At 43.1% G+C, this 22,462-nt stretch overlaps 1 protein-coding gene across 3 annotated transcripts in view; it reads left to right on the top strand.

The window, feature by feature from the left end:
• Window positions 1-22,462, top strand: part of cdk14 (cyclin dependent kinase 14) — a 238,532-nt gene that overhangs the window by 108,854 nt on the left and 107,216 nt on the right. For all 3 annotated transcript variants that reach the window (XM_080895578.1, XM_080895579.1, XM_080895580.1), the window contains 2 exons: window positions 2,564-2,687; window positions 19,810-19,930. In XM_080895578.1, coding sequence (XP_080751704.1) covers window positions 2,564-2,687; window positions 19,810-19,930 — 245 coding nt within the window. The remainder of the gene's footprint in view (window positions 1-2,563; window positions 2,688-19,809; window positions 19,931-22,462) is intronic.

Below are 22,462 nucleotides of genomic sequence, written 5' to 3'. Positions count from 1 at the left end.
CAGCAGCAGATACACTTTATGCAGTAAGTATATATTTAAACCTAAAATAGTTTTGTGTGTGCAACAGGGATTTATGAGGGCTGTTGTCAGTCTGAGGTGCTGTGTGTCTCTAAATACATGCATTTAAATGTGTCAGCAAAAGCGCATTCATGCATTTTCATGAGTGGTTTCAAAGAAGCGCAAATATTGTTTTTAATTTGTAGAACCTCGGTTCTAATCAGGTTCTACTTTGCACTTTGATTGTGTTATGTGAGCTGTGTGTATAAATGAATTCCTTGAGCATGGCTAATCCTTTGAGGTACATGTCACCATCACAATCAGAATATTTGACTTCCAAGTCTATGAAAAATTGTCATTCTTACTGACACACATGTGAAAAATTATTCACATTTTTCCCAAAGAAATTCTCGATTTTTGGGGGCTTTCTGCAAAATGTTGCAGGTGCCACTAGCCAGGCATAGGGTTAGTGCTAACGCCTGCGATGACTCAGATCTCTGCTGGATGGTTTTCTCCTTCTGATCAGTGTTTCATGGGGCCCAGAATGGCTTCAACAAACTGGCTTCATGCTGCATTATTTGCACAGATCATTTTTTCTTCTTGAGAAAAATTGTCCTTGTTAAATGTATAAAAAATGATAAACAGATGAGCCTAAGTTTATGCAGAAATCTCATGGTATTGGTTGCTTTTCTTTTCCTTGTGATGGCCTTGGCAGCAAGAACTGCAGTCAAGCATTTGTGATAATTGGCAATGAGTCTGTCTCATCACTGTGGGGGAATTTTAGTCCACTCTTCTATGCAGAATTCTTTTAATTCATTTAGGTTTTCGAACTGTTATTCATTCATTGTGCATTCATACTCCGATGGATGCATCGGAGAGCAAGTCGGGGTTAGTATCTTACCCAAGGATATTTGGTATGCAAACTTGGGGAACCGGGGATCGAACCACCAATCAGCAGCTGACCTGCTCTACCTCCTGAGCTACAGCCACCCCACTCTTCCATAAATGTCATTTGTGCCCAATCTCTTACTGCTGAATCATGAACTTGGACCTTAACTGAGGTGAGTCACGTCTGCAGTTAAGGTCAAAAACTCAGATGTTGTTCCGAGTTCTTTTGTGACCTCCTGGATGAGCCGTCGATGCTCCTTGGCGTAATGTTGGTAGGCCGGTCACCCGTGAGAAGGTTCACCGCTGTTCCAGGGTTCTAGATTTGTAGATAATGGTTCTCACTTTGGTTCAGTGGAGTCCCAAAGCTTCGGAAATGCTTTTGCAACCTTCGTAACCAGTGACATTGTTCATCATCTGGCATGATATGTTGCATTTCGACACATTTTAGTTTACCCTACTTTGTCACACAGGTTATATTTAAGGGATTTATTGATTCAACAGGCCTGGGTGTGGCTAGTGAAGTTACACTCAGCTTTCAAATAAATGGGGTTTTATCCAGGGCAGGGATAGCTCAGTAGGTAGAGTGGTGGCCCCATGATCGGAAGGTTGGGGGTTTGATTCCTCTGAACAGCTACCCTGAGGTACCCCTGAGCAAGGTACCGTCCCTACACACTGCTCCCTGGGCGCCCAATGACTGCCCACTGCTTCACTGAGTTAAAATTGCAGAGAGGGATTTCCCCACGGGGATCAATAAAGTACACTTTCTTTCTTTCTTCTAATCACAATAAATTCATGATTGAACAAAGGGTGGAGGGTTGGATAGGGTTTTTTATGCTTTAATAAATGAAACATCACCTTAAACTGTTATCTTTGTCTAATATTAAAATGTGTTGATGATCTGGAACATTGAAGTTTGACAAATATGCAAAAAACGAAGAAATCAAAGCAAGGATGCTGAATGATGTCCCTTGTGGGTGAATGCAGACTGATTTTCGTGTAATAGTGCCCTCTTATTCTGTGCTGTCAGCAGTCCTCTGGCCCACCCTTTACAGGAAATAAAAAAGGAGGCAGCAGCTCCAACCAGTTCTGCATGTTTGCTGCGATTTCATGCACATCTCACACTCCTCCACACTTTCCTTCTGTCGCTTCTTCTCCTTTCTCTGAAGAACTCCCATAATAGCGAATAGACTACCAGCAAAATCAAGCCAGATTGATCAAACATACAAGCTACAATTCATGTGTTGGAAAGGTCGTATTAAAGGTGTAAACACTTCAATATGCTCGCTCTGAGCAGTCAATGCAGCAGTCCTCAGTAATTCAAGTGGAAGGAAGCACGACTGTGTTCTTGACTGATGGCTCCACATTGATCTTTGGGGTGTCTGTGTGTGCCTTTACTGTTTTTTAGATGACATGTAAGCTTCATGCCTGTTTTCACTTGCACTGGAGGGGAGTCCCAGCACCTCAGTGATGAATAGGTTTTTCCACACCTCTGTGCACTCCACGCCTGCTCAGTGTCATTGCTACAGCAGAAAGATGGAGATTTAGGCAGAGACAAATATCAGGATAATCGTTAAAGCATGATGGAGAAAAAGAGCCCGTCTTGGTCCAGTGTAACGTTTGTAAAGAGTTATGTCAGAGTCACTTCCCTCTGTTCACCTGTTTTTTGGTTGTTTTCCAGCTCTTCCTGTTCCAGTTGCTGAGAGGTCTGTCCTACATCCACCAGAGGTACATTCTTCACCGTGACCTGAAACCCCAAAACCTCCTCATTAGTGACACTGGAGAGCTGAAACTCGCCGACTTTGGTGAGCAAATTCAGTTTTTTTGTCAGAGATAAGAGTACATGTGAAACTTCGAGATGAGGCAGATTCTCGTGTGGTGGTGAAACAGTTAGTCCAGCATTTATCTGCAGTCATTACTCGTGTTATATGCACACTGCCTGTTTGAGTTGTTCTTCATTATCTTCAGTCTGCTTTAAAGGAGCTCTTTAAATTATGTGTCTTAACATTAACTGTTAAACACACCAGAATAAAATAAATAAATTCAGGTTGGAGATTCACTGCTGCTGCTGTGCTCTCCCGAGCTAAACATAGAGGCTGCTCGTCAAAGCTGATGTACAAAAGGAAACTTGCTGTGAGTGGAGCTGATGTTGCGTTTTTCTTCCTACATGAGTTAAATTGTAGTTATAATTTGAATTTGGTGTCACATGATCACGGTGAACAGGCAGGTGCTTCTGCTGAGCTCCTTCCACTGTGTCACACCCACATTTTAGCATTCTTTGACGTTAGCATCCTGTATAATCATCCATGCATTTTGTTCTCCCAGCAGCTTCCCAATATTTCAGCATCCTGCTGCCTTTTCCTTAAAAGTCCTGAGGAGACAATGGTTAGATTTTTAGCTTCCCCGGCAGTTTACGACTCCAGTATCGTGCATTAGAACAGCGGTTCTCAAAGTGTGTGGCGAGTTCTGACAGGTGGGCCTCAAGTTACCTGGCAAAACGTCATCAGAACTAATGTTTAACATCAGAATCACTTTTACAGCAGAACATAAAATTCACAGCAGTTACGTTAATGATAAGAGCATCTGCTGCATCTGCTGCAAAGCTGCAGCCGTGTGTGTAAGTCGACGGCCGCAATAAAGAAGTGTACTGGAAAGTGCGAACATGTGGTCGGGTCTGTCGTGCATCGTTTACAGTGGTGCCGAAACCCAGGATTGGGGCATGAGAGACCCAACCTGAGTTCTTTATTGCAGCTGTCGACTTAAACACGCGGCTGCAGCTTTTCGGTTACAGGCTACACACATCAACAACAACAACAGGACCCAGTTCACTCTGTTTGAAGCTGGCGAGGCGTGATTGTGGATGCCGCTCAGCATTTAAACACTGAGATTTATTAACAAGTCTCGGACTCTGTGGCCTATTAAAGCTGACACTCGACTCCGCACAAACACAGGAGAAAGCCTCACATATCCTCAAAAAGTCTAAACATGTCACAACTGAAGTCATGATCACAACCAGGAGTCAAAGTGGGATTTGGCAGGTGAGTGGACCCTAAGATCTCGTGGGAGCGCTGCCGCTGGGGAAAATGATCTCGTTATAAATAATTGCCAAATTAATTTGTGCTGCGTGCTCCTCTGCATTTGTTTTCTGTGTGGACGAGCTGTGATCAGCTCTGAGATTTGCAGCTCTTTGTGGATTCGTCCAACTGCATTGTGCAATATATAGGCAGATGTCACATGAGCTGTCCTGGCTGCTCTCCCACCTCGTTCCCAGGATAAACCTTGGGTAATGGTGGAGTTTGGCAAGTGTGACTAAAGAGCATCATCAGCTCAAATGCAAAACGATGACTGCTATGTTCAGCCTAACCTAACAGTAAACATGGAAACCACAATCTCCACTGCAGCAGTCAAACACACAGTCCACAGTGTAATCGTTACCATGCAACTGCAACTTTGTTGACAACTGTGTGCATGAGTGCACGACAGAGAGGAGGATGTGTGACGTGTGCGTGGAGGGCTGCAGGGTGGCGTTGCTCTGGGATTTGTTGAGTGAGCGTCATCAACTGCAAACAGCCAGGCTCCTGCATATGAAATGTGTGCTTTATGGTATAACATATTAAACTGCGTATCAGATTTAATTACACAGTAACTGGAGGAGCCTTTCCAAGTCATCATCATCTTCCAGTAATTTAAATCTGTATATTTAGCATGTGGCTAAAACAGACCCAAACCTAACCTTACCCAGGTCACTGGTGACCTGCCTGAAGTTAAGAGATTAAAAACATCAGGAACAAATTATTAAATGAAGTGTGCACAACTACACAGTGTGCAGGAGGAGAGTGCAGACAGTGAAGCTGTCAGGTTGCAGGCATGAAAGGATGAACTCAACAGGCAGCTGTAGCAAAAACAAAATCCAAAATCAGAAAACTAGAAACTAAGGACGAGGAACAAAGACAGTAGGAAACTATACTGGGAAGCTAGAAGCAAGGATGACGAGGAACAGGGAGGAAGCACACAGCACATGGGAGTGGCACGACACGACAAAGGGCAAAGTAAAACACAGGACTTAACTATACAAGGGACTAATGAGGGAATGGGAAACACTGCTGGGACTAATAAGACATACGGAGACAAGAGAGAGCAAAACTAGATACACTGACATAGGACAAGACTTTCAAAGTAAAACAGGAAACACGAGACAATCGCAAAGACAAGACTGGACCCTGAGACAGAGACGCGACTGACTGGGAAGACAGAGGGAACATGAGAAAGGCAAAGAGACCAAAATCCTAGGACTCAAAATATAACACAAGCAGAACCAAAACCTATAATCAAACAATATGACTAAGCACACACGAAACACTGGGTCACAGACACAGTGCTGTGACAGAAGCTTCAAAATCCACTATAGATCAAGTTAAATACACTCATTTATTTCAAGTAAGAACATTCTTTGCATTTGCAGTGCTCAGTGTCCATCTCTGTAACCTGTTTTTGTTGCTGTTACTTATGTATGTTAGCCAAACTGTGCAAGACGGGGAGCCACACAGATCATGTTGGGTATAACAAGTATGACTGCTACATTTATCTTAGCCCAAAATCGCGCGTGTGTGTGTGTGTGCGTGTGTGTGTGTGTGTGTGTAAGTGTGTGTGTGTGTGTGTGTGTGTCTCAATTTGTGTGTGTTCTTGAAGTGGCACCATATGGCTTGGATCCATGTTCAGTAAACATTGCCTACATGGTCTGCTGGGCATCCTGGGGGGCAGACAGATTGACAGTCCAGTCCTTCTGTACACCATCCATCCATCCATCCATCCATCCATCAGTCTCTGGTCCAGTTTCCCCCATCCACCCACCCATCCTCCAACTCCTTCTAACCTTGTCTCCTCCACTCATCCATCCCTTCCTCCCTCCCTTTCTTCTGTCCCTCTGCCCAGACGGATGGGGGGAGGGGGAGGGTGGCAGCTTCATCAATAATTCAGCCCATGTATTAGAGCTAAAACATTACTGTGAAGGAAATGAGAAGGGGAAAATAATGGACAAAATACCAAATGAGCAAGAATGAAAATCCCTGGCCTATTAGTCTGTCGCTGCAGCTCGAGCTCATCAACAAACATGCACAAAACACAGAATCAGCCGATGCCTGAGGGATGCCAGATGAGGAAGGTGAAGGCTGTTCAAGTCTAAGTGTGTGTGTGTGTGTGTGTGTGTGTGTGTGTGTGTGTGTGTGTGTGTGTGTGTGTGTGTGTGTGTGTGTGTGTGAGAGAGAGACTTTGTGTGGCCGCCAGGGCTCCCTGTGGTCCCCTGCCTTGGCAGCAGGAATACTAACGGTCGACAGCTGAGGCCTGCGGAGCCGGTTGGGGTAAACGAGACAGACTGGGCCACAGAGTGTCAACAAAGGAGGCGCTGAGAGACACAATAAGAGGTGGCAGAGCACTCAGTAGAGATGAGACAGAGTGGTGATAGGATCCAGGCTGTAATGAGAAATTGTATTAAGATGTGGGTTAACGTCAGAATAAATCAAACTCTGAGATCTTACTCCCTGATTTTGTTCTTTCTTTCTGATTTGTCCCTCAGCAGTGTTAGAATGATCCATCAGTGGGTCTGGATGTATTGCTTAAAATGTATTTGCAATGCATTTCACTTTTTCAATGGGAAAAACCCACAGTGATGATGTAGAGGTCTCAAAAACTCACAAAAACCACGTACACTTGCCGTTACACGAACATAGAACTTTTGTTGTTTGGTTCTGATCACGTTTGTGATCATTTAAAACTACAAATATAAAACTGTGGACAGTATTAACTCTCGCAGGTATAAGCCATCATAGAGACTAAACCCAACCTGGATTTAAAGAAGGGCAAACCTGGCTCTTTCACGTGTCCGTGAACTCTGACCGTGCAGGGTTGGCATCATCATCAGTGATGACTTAGAGCTCAGGGGTTGAATTCAAAAATGCCTTTTCTGTGTAATAAGGATTTATTCAATTTGTGGCATTTCAGTCGCACCGTTATCAGAAAATACAGTACAGTGCAGTATTGTAGATGCACTGGCCGTATGTTGTGCAGGATGCTTTAGCGTGCTGAGCAGAACCAGGAAATATGATTTCTCATCAGCTACAGTGGCCAGAGCTTCACATCCCTGCTGCCGGTTGTCAGGCTGATCCAGATGCTCCCCTCTGCTCCGCTGTGGGTTTACTCACTTTTTAATGAGCTACACAAACAACCACCTCATAAATGAGGCTTTGAGGAGTCCACATGTTTCATATCAGGGACACAGCTAATTGAGGCCAATGAAGCAGTGTGAGGGGGTGATTTGTGTTGTTTGTGAAGCTGTAAAGACCATAATCTGCTTTCCAATGTGAACATACACACATATTCTGTACCTATAAGCAGTTACTCCTATAAACCTATAAACTGAGTGGACGTGCCAGTTCTACAAACACTTTCCCTGCTGGTTAATTTAGAAATGCAACTTCAGTGGAAGTGGATTAGTTAGTTAATCTTGATAGAATATCCCAGTTAAACAGAGAATTAGAAAGAATAGAATAATTAAAAAGCCATGCTTTGCTGGCCTTTTAAAAAAACAAACATTTTGTGATTTAAAAATTAAGGTGCTGTTCCTACATTTCCAAGTACTTATGCCTTTTCATCTTCAGACGATATTCTGGGATTGTTTTTTTTTTCATTTCTTTAATGTATGTGTTACACAAGGAACATAATAGGATGGGCTCTTTGGCATAAACTTTAAAAGATGTTGAGTATAGGTTCACAGCTGATGCAGATTTGTTTAGCATGTTCTATGTATAAACATGTACAGCTCAAACCATTTACAGTTGTTATGAAGGGGGAAATTAGCAATAGAAAGCCACACTATAAAATAAACACTACCGGTCCAAGATTTTTCCTGTTTTTTGTTGAAAATGATGCAGTTTAATGTCTCATTTCAGAGAGTTTAATGTCTCTGAAATGAAAGCATAGAACACAAAACCAAATGGAGTTAAAAATAAAAACATGGAATCAATTTACAGACTGAAATGTATTCTAAACGTTTGACTCAACAAAGGACACGCCTTTGGCAGATATAACAGCTGAGATTAGAAATCAAATATTCTTCAGAAAGCTCTTCCCATATCTGTTGCTGAAGTTCCCACAAATGTGTGGCACTTGTAAATTGCTTTGCTGGACCTGTGGACCAGTTCATCTCTGGGATTGACTGAACCTCTTCTGTTCAGTTCATCCCAAACCAGCTCGATGGGGTCTGGAGAATGTGCTGAACACTCCATGTTTTCAAGCTCATCATCTCGTTCTTTTTTCCTGAGGTAGTTCTGGCAGAGCTTGGACTTATGTTTTGGATCATTATCCTGCTGTAGGATGAAGCTCTGACCAACCAGGTGCAGAACCTGTGCTGCAGAATGCCGTGGTAGCTGTTTTGGTTCAGGGAGCCTCTCAGTCACCGACCCTGGATCCGGCAAAGCAGCCCCAGACCATCACACATATTTGATGCCACACACTGTGGAACCATCCTTTCGCCTACTCGACGGCATACAAAGATGCGTTATTTTGATTATCATTCATCAGTCCATAATACCTTCTTCAAGTCTTCAGTAGTTTAATGGCGAGTTTGTCCCAGTTCCCGAGGGCCTTGTGATGGTGAAGCAAACTGTACTGACTGACACCTTGACTTTATCCAGAAAAAAGTTGGAACACCTGTAGGAATTAGTAGCACCAGCTTTCAAGGCTCGATCAACCTCCACTGCTGCAGAACTGCTTTAAATGGTTATCCCATTTTGTGTTTCCTGAAAAAGGCCTTTTTGTATGATTCTGAAATATACATTATTTTTCAGTTTTGGATAACCTACCTGGCAGTTCACCACTTACCTTTACACCATGACAAGCTCTTCATTGGACTTGAACAACTTGAATTGCAATAAATAACTGGAAAAATTGGGGTTTTCTTTTGAGAATATATATTTTTCATGGTTAAAAGCGAACACTTTAACATTGGAGTTTATGGAGATTCATTTTAGTTTTTCAGCCTCAAGTGGTGATTAGAGAAATTGCAGTTTTTGGCAAATTTTAACCGATGCAGTTCATTCAGATAAATTGGAACGGTGCCACACTGTGTTTGTATATTGGAATTTTTTATATACACTACGCCCACATTGAGTTTGACGCTTCAGAGCTCTGAAGTTATAGTAGCAATATATCAATGGGGTCACGTGCTGGCTCACACACAGAACAGCTTCAGACTTGAGAAAACCTTCTGAGGACGGACCTCTAATTATAGGAACAAGTGAAACAGTAGATGAGCGTTGCTCACAGCCCACCTGCTTCACAGCCTCGTGTCCACAGTTGGCCAGAACCCGCTGAGAGACTTTTTCATGTTTGTGCTCAAACACTGAAGCACTACCATATGCTGCAGGCATCCATGGACACGCTGGACCACTGGTAGCAGTTAGAGATTTATTTACACGTGAAATGATCACCCTCACAGATTTTTTTTCCATGGGAGTTTGGCTGAGTGTGCATTTGGAGTTTTGAACCTGGTTGTGGGGTTGTTGCATGTCCCTGGCTCTTTGAAGACATGGGAACACTGCAGCAGTAGCAGCGTTTGAAAGTGGCCATGTCTGTCTGTCCGTGGATTGTTTTTTGTGATTGATTTTCATCCAGACTGAAAAATATCAGCAACATTTGCACAGATCAGGTTTTAAAGAAATATTTTTCTCAGGCAGTTTTTCCTGAATACTATGCTGACGGTCTGACTTACATAAAGTGTCAAAGAGAAGTAAACAATTACAGTTTGAGTGGAATGTTGGTTCACTAATGGCTACTACTGTAGTTAGTTCAGCAAGAGTAGGGATGGGTATTGATAAGATTTTCATGATTCCGATTCCATTTTCGATTCTGTTTAACGATTCGATTCTTTATCGATTCTTTTTAAAAAAGGAGAACACTAAGGTCGATTAGCTTAGAACTTTGTTTTATATCTTCTCTTTGAATAAGATAGAAATTTAGGAGTAACATGGCATTACAAACCCAACAGTGAGATCTTAAGAGATCCAGCCTACGGCTCTTCAATGGGGTGTCACAGGGTCCCCAGGAAAAATATTGTAAATGTAAAATAATAAAATCAATATTCTTCTGTAGCAATAACAAAGTATAACATCAATTATTCTGTAGCAATTACACAAGAATATCCAGTAATGTCCCTGCCTACAATTAAACACATTCACTTACTGAAAATCATCTGCTGTGGCAAACGGGTGCAAGCCTTTGACCACAAACTGAGTCACTGCTCGGTGACATTCGTCTATCCTGGCCTGAAAGGAGACGCTACCGGCAGACTGCAGCGAGAACTGCCAGCATCTGAGCCAGACTCTGTCTCTCTCATCATGGTCACTAAATGCACAGTGATGGCAGGTTTGTAATAAGACAGATCGCGCTAACAACTGTTAGTTGATTATTTACCTGCCGCATTAACGGGAGAGGACGTGCAAACGTTACCGCTGCTGCTGGGTTGAGATTCACGAGTCCGGAGCGGAATTAAAAACACGACATTCATTTAAGGTCATCGCGTGTTTTGTGAGCAAATGCTTTTGCATATTCGTAGTGTTTCCTCCCTTAAATGAAATATCTACTTTGCAAGTATTGCAAGTTGCCCTGTTGTCATCCGTTCTCATAAAGTATAACCAAACTTTTGAGCGTTTGAGCCGCTTACGCGCCGTGTTTCCTGCCAGGTAAATGACGCTCCGCAACGTGGTGACGTCATTCGGGGCGACTGGAATCGATAAGGGAATCGTTTGCAAAAATGGCAAACGATTCCAAGGAATTGAAACAGTGGGAACCGGTTCTCAACAAGAACCGGGTTTCGATACCCATCCCTAAGCAAGAGTCAAACTCAGACAGACCAACTGATCTGAATTCCAGGGAACGTCACCTGATGGCTCAGCTGATGTCCTGCTCCAAGCCAGTTTGCAATATATTTTCTCCCCAGCACATCCATGTTGTGTAATGCTTCACTTAAAATGTTGTGTCCATTTTCCCTGATTCCCACTCTGATAATTTAGCAGCTCCATGTACACAGAAGGGCGTATATGTGCATGCTGTCAGCTGTGCCACATTTGCACACAGAAGGAAGACGAGGTCCCAGAACACAGTCCTGCCATCCATATCACTTTTTTTTGACTAATGCGTTCCTGACAAAACCAAGATGATACTTGCTAGGCATCAGCAAGTTAGTATCAGGCTTCTAAATATGCTGATGTCTGCATTTACCTTTGCAGCACTGTGGTGCACACTCACTATTCTGGTGAATGGGCCGATGTGCCCAGAGCCAGGCCCTCAGTCAGCCTGTGTTTTACTTTCTGAGTTAATAAAGGATTGTTGACATATCAGCATTATTCAAATGGACTGGATCTTAAATCCAGTCATTCTTAGCTGGATATAAATTATGCAAATGACAGGCAGAACTATGGAAAAGTGTTGTTGAGTTATACTTGAAGCTACCATATAAGATCAACTTCACTCTGAGGTACAACAAAGGTGTGTTGATAGTTAAAGACACAACATTTCATGAACCTGAAATTAAAGGCAAGACAAAGATTACAATCTAAGCAAAGACATCCCACCTCCTCCAGCATCTCCTATGGAGTTATTCCAAGGCCAGATGGGATATTTAATCACCCTGGTGTCTTTGGGTTTGTTTTTTTGGTGGGGGTCTGCTCCAGGGTCTGCTTCCAATGCAATGACCTCCTGATCACTAGTATGCTTTTAGGCAGCTTCCTGTCCGAATTCCTGGCTCAGGGGTACCGCAGAAAGAGTGGCCTGATTTTTTCACATTGCTGCTACTTTGTTGGAGAACCTGTGTTTCTCATTTTTATCTAAATAGAACTTTTGTATATAAAAAGTGTTCAACATGCAAGATCTTCATGCTTTTTCGTTAAACTATAGCCCAGAGAAACGCAGTGCCATCTCCATTCTACAACTCAAGGTCATGAATAGCTTCTTACAAGCCCAGTGTGCTGGGCTGCACTAAACTGAACATTACATTAGTATGTTTTTCTGACTGCTGTGGTAGCTAGCTAATGTCTGCTGATTGTGTGTGTTTATTTTCTGGGGAGTGCTGTGCAGTAACAGCTGCCGAGATAATGACGTGTGAGGAGTGAAGCAATGTGACAATGGAGCTGGAGGAATGTCGCAGGCATCCCGAGCAGACTGTTTGCCTCTCCCCAGTGAGCTGTTCCACCCAGCGCCTCGCCACAGCACCAGGATCAGTGTGTGCGTTTTTGTGTGTTTCACTTGGTCGTGGGTTTTTGAAGGTTGCAGATGGTCCTTTGAAGTCTGATAGATGAATCCAAACGACTGGTGTTTGTGTGCTTTTCAATCCAAACCTGAAACCAAACTGAATTTTTGCATTGGTAATGACCGGACTGGTTTCATGTAGGCAGCTACCATGCAGAGACTCATTACAGTCCACTTTGTGTTGGGAAATGAACTGATATGATGGCAGGTGGTGCAGGCGCACACATGAACATAAAAGAATTAGGGATCTAACAGAGGCACAGAGTTTTCTGTAAAACCATTCGTGATATCAAATCCTTCCAATAAAGTGTATATGTTTAAAGAATTATTAAGTGAAGTACATAAAAGAATGTCATTTTCGGGAGGGTGGATTTCCTAATATGTCCGCTTACCTTATAAAACGTGACTGCAGTGCTGTTCACAGGAGCTCTGCTCTGCTTTCAAGGAGCTGCCTTAGAGCAGCAAGTGAAAGTGGAGCAGTGGTTCTCCAGGATTTCTGGAGGTCTGTCAAAGTATTCCTTTGGATACTGGCTGCTTCTTCCCTCATTATCAGCCCAGTTCTTGTATCTGACCACTTCTAGAGGAATCTCCAGCCCATTAAAGTTTAACGTAGGCTCTGTGTGGCATCCTCACATAACTGACAACTTAGCAAAGAGCTAATTTTATCAGCCAATGACAAAAATACATAATTTATTCACATATCTTTAATTGAATCTATAGCAACATAACACAGTTTGACAGGCACAAACTAAAGTTTTTACACCAACAAGGTGATTCCTAAAGGACTACTAGCTGAAAACTTGACATATCTTAGGAAACTGGAAGTGGCAGGCGAAGAGTAACTCAAGGTCATGTCTTTAAGAATTAAGGAAAAAATCCAGCAAAGACCTGACACAAGACCCGAGAGATTCATCTGGCCCTTCGGTAATCCATATAGTCACGAGGTTCAATGAATCCTCATTAGAAATTGTCAGTGTAAAGGTTGTTATCAAGAGGCGTTCTTGAGGAAGGGACACAGGGAGATGAGGTAGGCCAGTTTACACAAGAACTGGAATGAAAATCATTGGCAGCAGGTTGAATCCAGATTTTTAGTTCAAATTGTTATTATGCATGGAAGAAGTCAGGAGGTACAACAGTGAGTGTGTCATGCGTCGCGGCCCGCGTGCACAAAAGGATCCAAACGCAGACTCAAGCGCTAGCAGAAAATGACACTTTATTATAACAACAAAAGGCGACCCGGGAAAACCAAAGGAGCAAAACGAAGAACTAAAAAACCCGGGGAAACAATGACGCGAGGAAGCCGGAATCGGGACCGTGGGAGGCTGCAACAGAAAGGGGAGAAGATTACTAGGGAGCCGGGAAGCGGAGGAAACACATTAAAATTGAGTTAGACCAGTTGGCTTACGATTAGAGCGGGACCGTGGGAGCTCGGGAGGGAAGTCCGTGAGAAGGAAATCCGTGGAGGTAGTGGATGGGCCAGATGATGTACCGGGTGATCCAATTGAGCAGGAGGACGCTGAACGCCGGATCGAAACCTAGACACAAGTAGGCAGATTTAACACAGCTCCAACAAGATATGAATGCAACGCTTTCGCAGGAGTCTAGTTATCACAGAGAGGTGATTAAGAGACTGGCGTGGAGCATCCGTCAGCGGTGGGTTAAGTAGCTCTTCAGGTAATCACCCCGATGGAGAGCAGGTGTGCCGGTGATGGCCCAGCCTGGGGGTGTGGCTACCCGCGCATCACACATTCCACACACAGGACCACGGACCATGACAGAGTGTGTGCCATGGTTTAAGGCTGCAGTTCAACCAGTGGTGTTGGTAGTCTTGTCAAAATTGATGGAACTATGATCATTAAAAAGCACCATCAGATTTTAATGCTCTTTGATATACCATCTGGAAAGTGTTTGACAACTTCAATGATCCCAAACACACGATCAGTGCAGCAAAAGGATACCTGGATAAAAAAGGACACAATGCAATTCTATCATTCGATCGAGCTTCCCAGAGCCTGAACCGCAACCTTGTTGAAGAAGTGTGTCCTGGAGACGTATTCCTGAAGACTACTTAAAGAAATTCCAAGAAAGCTTGTCTAAAAGAGTTCATGCTATGTTAAAGGTACTCTCACCAACTATTGCCTTTATATATTGTACTTCCATGTGTGTTTGCACATGTTTCAATAGTGCTTCAAAGTGCTGCAGAACTGATGTCTAGATATGTGCACTGAGCAGGAGATGCTCTGTATCTCATTGTACATCTGTATAGTGACAATAAAGGCATTTTATTCTATTCTATTCAGTAAATCCTGGCACCTCGTTCCCATTATCCTACCAAAATCTTAACCAATGAGGGTTTGCTCAGACCGCACAGTTCGGTAGCTTGCTGCAAATATACAACACGCAGAAACGGAAGATCATAGTATCTGTCAGATAATTCCTTTAAAAGTGTTTCAAAAGTCTCCACCAACAGTAACAAATTTGCGACATGCAGGTCAGTGACTCTGAAGTTTAGCAGACAGATATCAGGATGCTCAGGATCAGAACTCCATGGTGGAAGTTGGGCATTTTAACACGGAGCCAAGCTTGAAGTGGACACAGGACAAACTGCAGGCCTCTGTTCAAACGACTGTGCGCACTGCATTACAACTACACGGGAGAGAGGAGGCTCTGCTTGTGATGAGAAGCAGGATGACAGCTTTATATGAATGGGTTCAGAGTAGGTTAAACATTCATTGAGTAGACCTGTGTTATATGTGTGTCTGCAGTCTGACGGCAGGATGTCTACATTTAAATTAGCAACAAACGCTGCATTTTGTTGTGTTTGTCTTTTCCTCAGTGGAATTATCTCTGCCAGTATTTGAAGTAGCTGCTGGCAGCATGTCGTAAATCTTTTAATCTGCTGAATTTTAAAGGAGTTGGAGGAGGAGAAGCAGGCGGAAGCTACAAACCGCCTTTAAAATTCAAGTGAACTTCAAAAGGTGAAACAGTGGGCTGATTACCCCCCGGGGACAGAGACTATTTTAATCCTTCCCTGGCTTGCTTGTTTATTCTGTTTTCTCTCCCAGTTTCCAGCCCAGCTCTTCTACCATATGTTTGATGACCCCTAGTGTTGTGTGAGATAGTGATGTATAATTCACCGCTGACCTTCATCCAGGTCACCGCCTGGACAGGCTAGCAGGTCAGCTGTGGCATGACTGAAGATGAAGGTGGCTGAAGGTCCATGTGCGTATGTGTGTTTGATATCCCAGGTCAGGGCTCTGAAGTGCTCCACTGCAATGAGATTCATGGGGTTTTAAAGGGGAAGGTCAGGTGTTGCTCAAGATGTCAGAACAGTCCGAAAACAGCAACCGAACTGCTTTAGATTGTGGGATATCGCTCTGTCACAAAGGAAGATTCTTCATATACACTGTGGTCACGATCAAGAGAACTAAAATGTATCTGCAGACACATAGATGACTGTGAGGCTGTTAACATTGTAAAAATCACTATTGAATTATTGCCCATGCAAGTGAGTGAGCAAGTGATGAAACATTCTGGTCGCCTCCAAAGTGTCTGTGGGTGGAAAACTGCACCGAATTCTGTTAGTGAGAAGTGAGACGGAGGAGGAACAGCTGATTAGGATCTTGCTCATTACACAATCTCGTTGCTGGGATTGAATTAAGTTTATTTGGTGTATTCTGCCTAATTGATCATTGCGCTTGAGTCGTGATGATGTTGCAAAGCTGAAAATCAGTGTGCGAGTCCGTGGGGGAGCTAGAATAAAATCATTTGTGTGAAAACAAACTAATGATGGTAAATCGAGGTGTTGAATCCTGTCCTGATTCAAGCAAAGAGCAGCTCCAGACAGCACAGCGACATATAATCACTATGTGGATAGTGGAAGGCGATACGTGGCATGTTTGCTCATCTGCAGGAGGTCGTTTCTCTGGTGCTTAGCGATGCTTTGCTGCCATTCCACGTCTCGCTGCACAATCCACACAGAGAGGGGTTTGGTTAACGCAACTTTCTCACCCGCAAGACATCAGGGAAAAGTCGCTCACCTCCTCCTACACGATTGAAAAAGACTTCTACCTAGGGCTGGGCCATATTATACCGTTCACGGTAATACCGGTATAATGTTAGGCAACGATAGGAAAATGAAATATCGCGATAGAATGGGAGTAAAACGCGCATGCGCAGTGCCTTTGTTTTCATACGCACATGGCCGATTGTTGAGTGAAACAGATGATCCAGAATTGGTTTGTAAAAATGGTGCAACTTCCGTGATGTGGAACTGGTTTGGTGTTTGTCCGTCAGATACACAACAAAGCACATTTTTTTGCAGAACATGCAAGCGGCCGTTGTTATTGTCGTATTTGTCGGACTAAGATGCTCTTAAATCTGGGAGTAATCTGGGTCCTAAACTCCGTATGCTTCAGGTCAAACAACACTGCAGCATCACTTAGAGTTAAAAACTGTCTAAATTCTTTCATCTTTAATAAAACGATCAGCATTGCTGCTTTACGAGGTGTAACTATAAAGTTTAACTTCCAGGCATCCATGAAAACAAAAGTTATTACATTTAACGGAGTTAGAAGTTAGCAGGAAGCTAGCGGAAGTTAGCTCGCTAGTTTCGCTAGTTACCTAAGCATGATATAGCATGTTCTGACTGAGAGATTTCTGAAAAAAATCAAACGTACACCTCTGCTATCACTTGCAACATAAATGAAGACAGGAAACTAAACAGCAGTGACATTTGTAGGGTTACTGAAGTTGGGCTAGCTGGTATATAATGATGTGCTACGTGATCGCTAGCGACACAGCTATGTTAGCATAACATAAACAGTGAAGCTGGAGGACGAACACTAACACTTTTCCACTTATAAAAGTTAACGTGAAGGTTCTTCATGGTTAGAGACAAATGCAATCGCATGGCAGGATGCTGTAAACGGACCAAACTTCAGTCAGGAGAACAACTGAGATAATCCATCCACTATACGAGGTTAGTCATTAATATACTGCAACAACATGGGAATAGAGCAGCTGCTAGAGAATTCAACATTAATGAATCAATGGTACAGAAGTGGAGGAAGCAAGAAGAATGAGTTTAATAAAGTTTGATTTATCTGACTGCTTTGTTTCGCTTAATGTGCCTTATAATCCCGTGCACCTTATGGTCCGAAAAATGCGTACTGCACACTGCAGTTTAATGTTGCAAAGCACCTCTTTTTAACTTCAGTGGATATTATATATGGTTATGCTCAGGACATGTCAGCCCATTTCTAGTGGAAATGCCTTTTGGTTAAACTTTCAGCAAGGAATTTGCATTTGTACTGTTACATTTTTATAAAGCTTTAATGTACATAAAAACCAGCTTCTTGTTTAAGTGAATATAAATGGAAGGTTGTCTTTTTGCGCTAGTAATGTTGTGGAGTTGTATTTTGTCTCGCATCAATTATATCGTCGGTTATATCGTTATCGCAAATTTTCAAATATATATCGTGATAAATATTTTTGGCCATATCGCCCTGCTCTACTTCTACCTGATTTAAACTCAGTCCATGTTCCAGTTGCCTGCTTCCCGTTGGTATGTGGTTAGTATAGGCTAGCCTGGAGACCCTGACTGGATGCATAGCCTGGTCAGGCCAAAGACAGTAGTGTTATCACTACACCATTCAGCTACACTACTCCCATACCCAGAGCTACCCAGTGCCTCCCAGACGAGGTCACACAGTGGGAGGTGAAACACAGGCAAAGCAGCATATCTGACCATCAGAAGCCAGCCAGGCTTGAAACATGTTTGTTTGTAAAGTTGGGCATTTAAACAGTCCACTCATGTCTGTAGCCAGCCTCAGGTGGCCATAAGAAGAACTGCAGTTTTGTGATAGCTTCATTAATCTATAAGAACAGAAGGTGCCCTGCAAGAAAACAGCTGTCACAGATCAAAGTTTCCCAATAATGCTGACAAAGCTTCTGTACAGCTGCAGCTGCATTACTTAACCCATACAGAACCAGCACCGGGTTTACCCCATGTTGTTTTGTTTCAGATTGATGACAGGCATGCTGGGAACTGTAGGAAACCAAACAGTTGGGTTTTCTTTTGTTCCTGCTCCGCGTTACAAACAGGTCATCCTCCTACTACTGCACCTTCTCTTACGATGAGTAGATATTATCTCGATTCACGCCTCCACGACGCCGCCCCCCACGTACACACATACGCAGGATTCCTGCAGTGGATATGATAGCCTCTCAGTGTGAGCAGCCCGATGCTGTCTATCCTGTGTTAGATCAGTGTGTGGAAATTATAGAGCTTGGCCACGATGAATGTCAGCTGAAACTCCTTTCTCCTGTGGGTGTTCTGACACAAGGAAATGTTAAATACCCCCCTTCCTGCTCTCATTTACTCGCCCCTCTGCCCCGCTTCCTCCCACACACAGGGGACTAACAGCAGGGCAGGAAGTCCTTTATTTTACTAAGCTAAATGCTTTAATTAAGCTCTCAGACCACTTGGGATGAGACAAAGAGGTAATGCCATCAGCCTCATTAAAGCTCACTGCATCTGCACTCTAGCATTAGCCGCCATGTGAGGACTGGGTTTGTGTTGCTGCATAGATAAATGTTAGAAAGGGACCTTTGACCTAAACTGGAGAAGCTTGCGCATCTATTCCTAAATCCCCTTTTTTAAAATGTAGTACTTTTCATGTTTAACCATAGCCTGGTGCCAAACGTACACGATCATGTGTGATTCACAGGACAAAAGAGTTCATATGACTGATATTCATGTTTCTTGGTGAAACGTCAAAGGTCGTCCATCATAATTTCTATTTGAAAAGGCAATCTGGGGTTTGTCACAGCTGAATGTACAGAAGTCAGAGTAGAGACAGGTCTGACAAGAGGAGCTGTTTGTATGATGGCTTCAGTGAGTCTACAGGAAGCAAAGGGAAGTGGAAGCTCACAAGATTTTAATGAGGCAATGTTTCAGCCTTCAAGATCTTCATTAGGGAAACATTAAACATTAATGATCTACAATTAAGTTCTTCTCTCTAAAATATTGCCTCAACATTTGTTGGTAAAAAATGGTCCTGTGGGTTTTGTGACGGCGCTTTAGTGATCGATTGGACGTCTGGTGCATCCTGATCAGTGTCCTATATCAATCTTGACTTGGACTTTGAGGGTTTGGAGGCTCTTTGTCAAGTTCCTGAGCAGTTGTTTCATTTGGATGGGGCACGGTGTCCTGTTTGACTGTGGACCAGTAAGTCCATCAAGGAATGAAAAAAAGCCACTGCTTGTAATTAATGTAGTGATATTCATCTGCACATTCAGGTCCAACGTACTACTGGTGGTGTAAAATTCCTCTTATTACTTCCTGTTTACCAAATTGTTGTCCTATGGTCACATGTTGAAAACTCATTCTCTAATCTTTCATTTTCTTACTTCTCTTGTTTAAGTTGGTTTGATGACGATCTTTCTCCACACAGGACCTTGAAATCTTGACTTTTATTGCAAACTCTATATCTTCCTGTCTGTATAACACATGTCAGCAGCTGCAGGGAGTGTGACTGCTGGCTCCAGCTGTATGCTTTGTTTTGCTGAAGGTCACTCAATGATAATGCTTTCTCAGACTGACTTGTTTTGTTGCTTCCCCCCCAGGCCTGGCCAGGGCCAAGTCGGTCCCCAGCCATACCTACTCCAACGAGGTGGTGACCCTGTGGTACCGGCCTCCAGATGTCCTGCTGGGATCCACAGACTACTCCACCTGCCTGGACATGTGGTGGGTACTCCTAACATCTAACCCCGTGTGTGTAATTTATCCGTGATTTATTCACATAGAAACCTTCAAGATATAGATCAGGGAACCCAATTCATGAAGCAGACAAAAACCAATTAAAACACTCTTACTGGTGGCTTATCCTAACCCGAGGCCATGCTCCCTTCAGTGCAGTTTTGTTTTCATGACTCCCCAGCATCCACACTCCCAGTTTGGATCAGTTGCTGGTGAGACACACACATTTACTTTATACACTGACAGAACTGCTGCAGATGTGAATGAAGCAACTGAAATGTAATAATCGAACTCTTCATGTCTCGAGCCTGAGCAGACTCGCTATCCCACAGTGAGAAAAACTGTAGCAGGGCTGAAATATTTTCTGCAGCAGTTTTTTTTCTCGACTTTCTCTTCAGTCTTTGTTAAAGATGGTTTGAACTGCCTTGTTTAACTAAGGTACAGAATGTCAGCACGTTTGATGGTAGCTACCAGTTTGTAATTTGTCAGTTACTTTTTAAAGACGTCCGTCCTTTTGGATGTGAAATATGAATCAAATGCAAAACTGACATAAACTTGCATCAATGGTTGCTGTGGTTTCAAGAACCAAGTCCAGTTATTCTTCTTTCATTTAAATCGACTTTTTCTATCGTTGTAATGAGCAGAACCATTTTGGGCCAGACTGTAAACGTCTTTATTTTGTTGCTGATGACACATTTGGCTTCGTTTTTCAGCCCCAGAGACTGCTGCTTTGAAAAAACTCAGATGATACAGGCCCTTCAATGTACAGTTGACATTTGCATTTTTTCTTTAGGGAAAAGGCTTTGTTTTACTTTTACTTATGCCCTAGATTATAACACCTACTCTCACAAAAGCCCAACTGCTTCTCAGAGTTACCAGCAAGTATAAGTCAGCTTAGCATCATTAATGTTATTTTAATGGGTTATTTTTGAGGAATATGACAACATTTCTGTACATAATGTCTGCACTTGGTTTTAGGGGTGAAAAAGCATGTTGCATGTTGGAATGTGAGGAATAAGAGAGCTGTAGGCTGTCCCATTGTGGACCTGGTCTTAGGTGAGCCACGGTGACCCCCTCTGTCTGGACACACAGTCAGCAGGGAAATCCCAAGAACCCTGTTTTGCAGCGTCCAATTAAAGAGCAGCCAGAGTGTAGGGGTCCGAAAGATAGCGCGCTAGTGTGTCAGTTTCAAGGGCGTTTGAAGGTGGGCAAATCCACTGGGTCTTCTATTCCAATGAGACTCACTCTGTGCCACGCTCGCATACACTCACCTCCGGTCACTTAGAAAGCAGTCATCCGTGAAGAACCACTCCTTGAAGGACCAAAAGGTTGTCCAGATCTGTCTTCCTGCCAGAAGAAGCATCCATCATGAGTTGCTGTAGCTGAGAGGCTGTGAGGAGTGAGGATGTGATGAAGAGCGGGCGAGGAATGGCTCTATTGTTACCTTCCTTAGCTCCTAAGCACTTCACAGAGCAGCAGTTCTCTCTGTCTCTCTTTCACACACACACACACACACACACACACACACACACACACACACACACACACACACACACACACACACACACACACACACACACACACACACATGCATGGACCTGTCAATCAGAGTCGACGAATGGATCAGTCAACTGTGACCGTGGTTTAGTTATCTCATGGTGCACTACAAGCCAGCTCCATCTGAGAGGACAAGGCTGCTCGTGATGTTTGTTTATCCGTTTATCTTAAAAAACACAGAAATCTTCCAGTGTTTGAAAGTAAAGCAAAGTATTGATACACTATAGTTTAATATCCTGGAATGTTTCCAATGTTTCCACCTGAACATTTCAGATACAGATTCTTCTTGATAAGTAAGCTCATCATCGTTTGCAGTGACATGTGTTTGGCCAAGGCTCCAGTTCCCAGTGTGTTAAATGATTGTAGTCCCCTGTGCTTTCCTAATTAGCTGTGAAAGAGTTTGAGGCTATGATGCAAAGGAGCATGCTTAATTGCAACTTGCTTTCACAATTTCCACTCAGGCTGCAAAATACTTTATGGCCTTAATAAACTTGTAGATGTAGTTGTGGATAGAGACGTGCACCCTGTGCACATGTCAAGCCAAAGAGCCAGTTGCATTTCCACAGCACCTGCTAGCTAACAAAGTGCAACACAAACAAATGAATGTGTGACTGGCCCGTGCTTGTACCAAGTGTCCAGAGAGAGAGAATTTTGAGTGTTAGACAGAGAACAGAGGCTTTAGAAAGTCTCTGAACTTAAAAGCAGGATGCAAGTGCAGCACAGTATGTTTGTTCGAGACAAATGTCAGAGTGATGGATCTGTTAGAGGTGACTTTTTTCTGTGCAGTTTCATGCCAGAAGGCTTAGCAGCACAGTACAGGTAAACAGCGTGATCAGAGATCTTTGGCTTTTGTTAAAAATAAAAAAGAAACTTCTCACACAACCTTTTACATTAAATCATTTTTTGCTTGTATCAGGATATAAACAGGGTGTATATTATTAAAAGACATTTACTTTCAGTAAC

This window comes from Rhamphochromis sp. 'chilingali' (genome assembly GCF_963969265.1).
Source record: "Rhamphochromis sp. 'chilingali' genome assembly, chromosome: 11".
NCBI classification, from domain to species: Eukaryota; Metazoa; Chordata; class Actinopteri; order Cichliformes; family Cichlidae; genus Rhamphochromis; species Rhamphochromis sp. 'chilingali'.
This window is presented reverse-complemented; position numbering and strand designations above follow the sequence as displayed.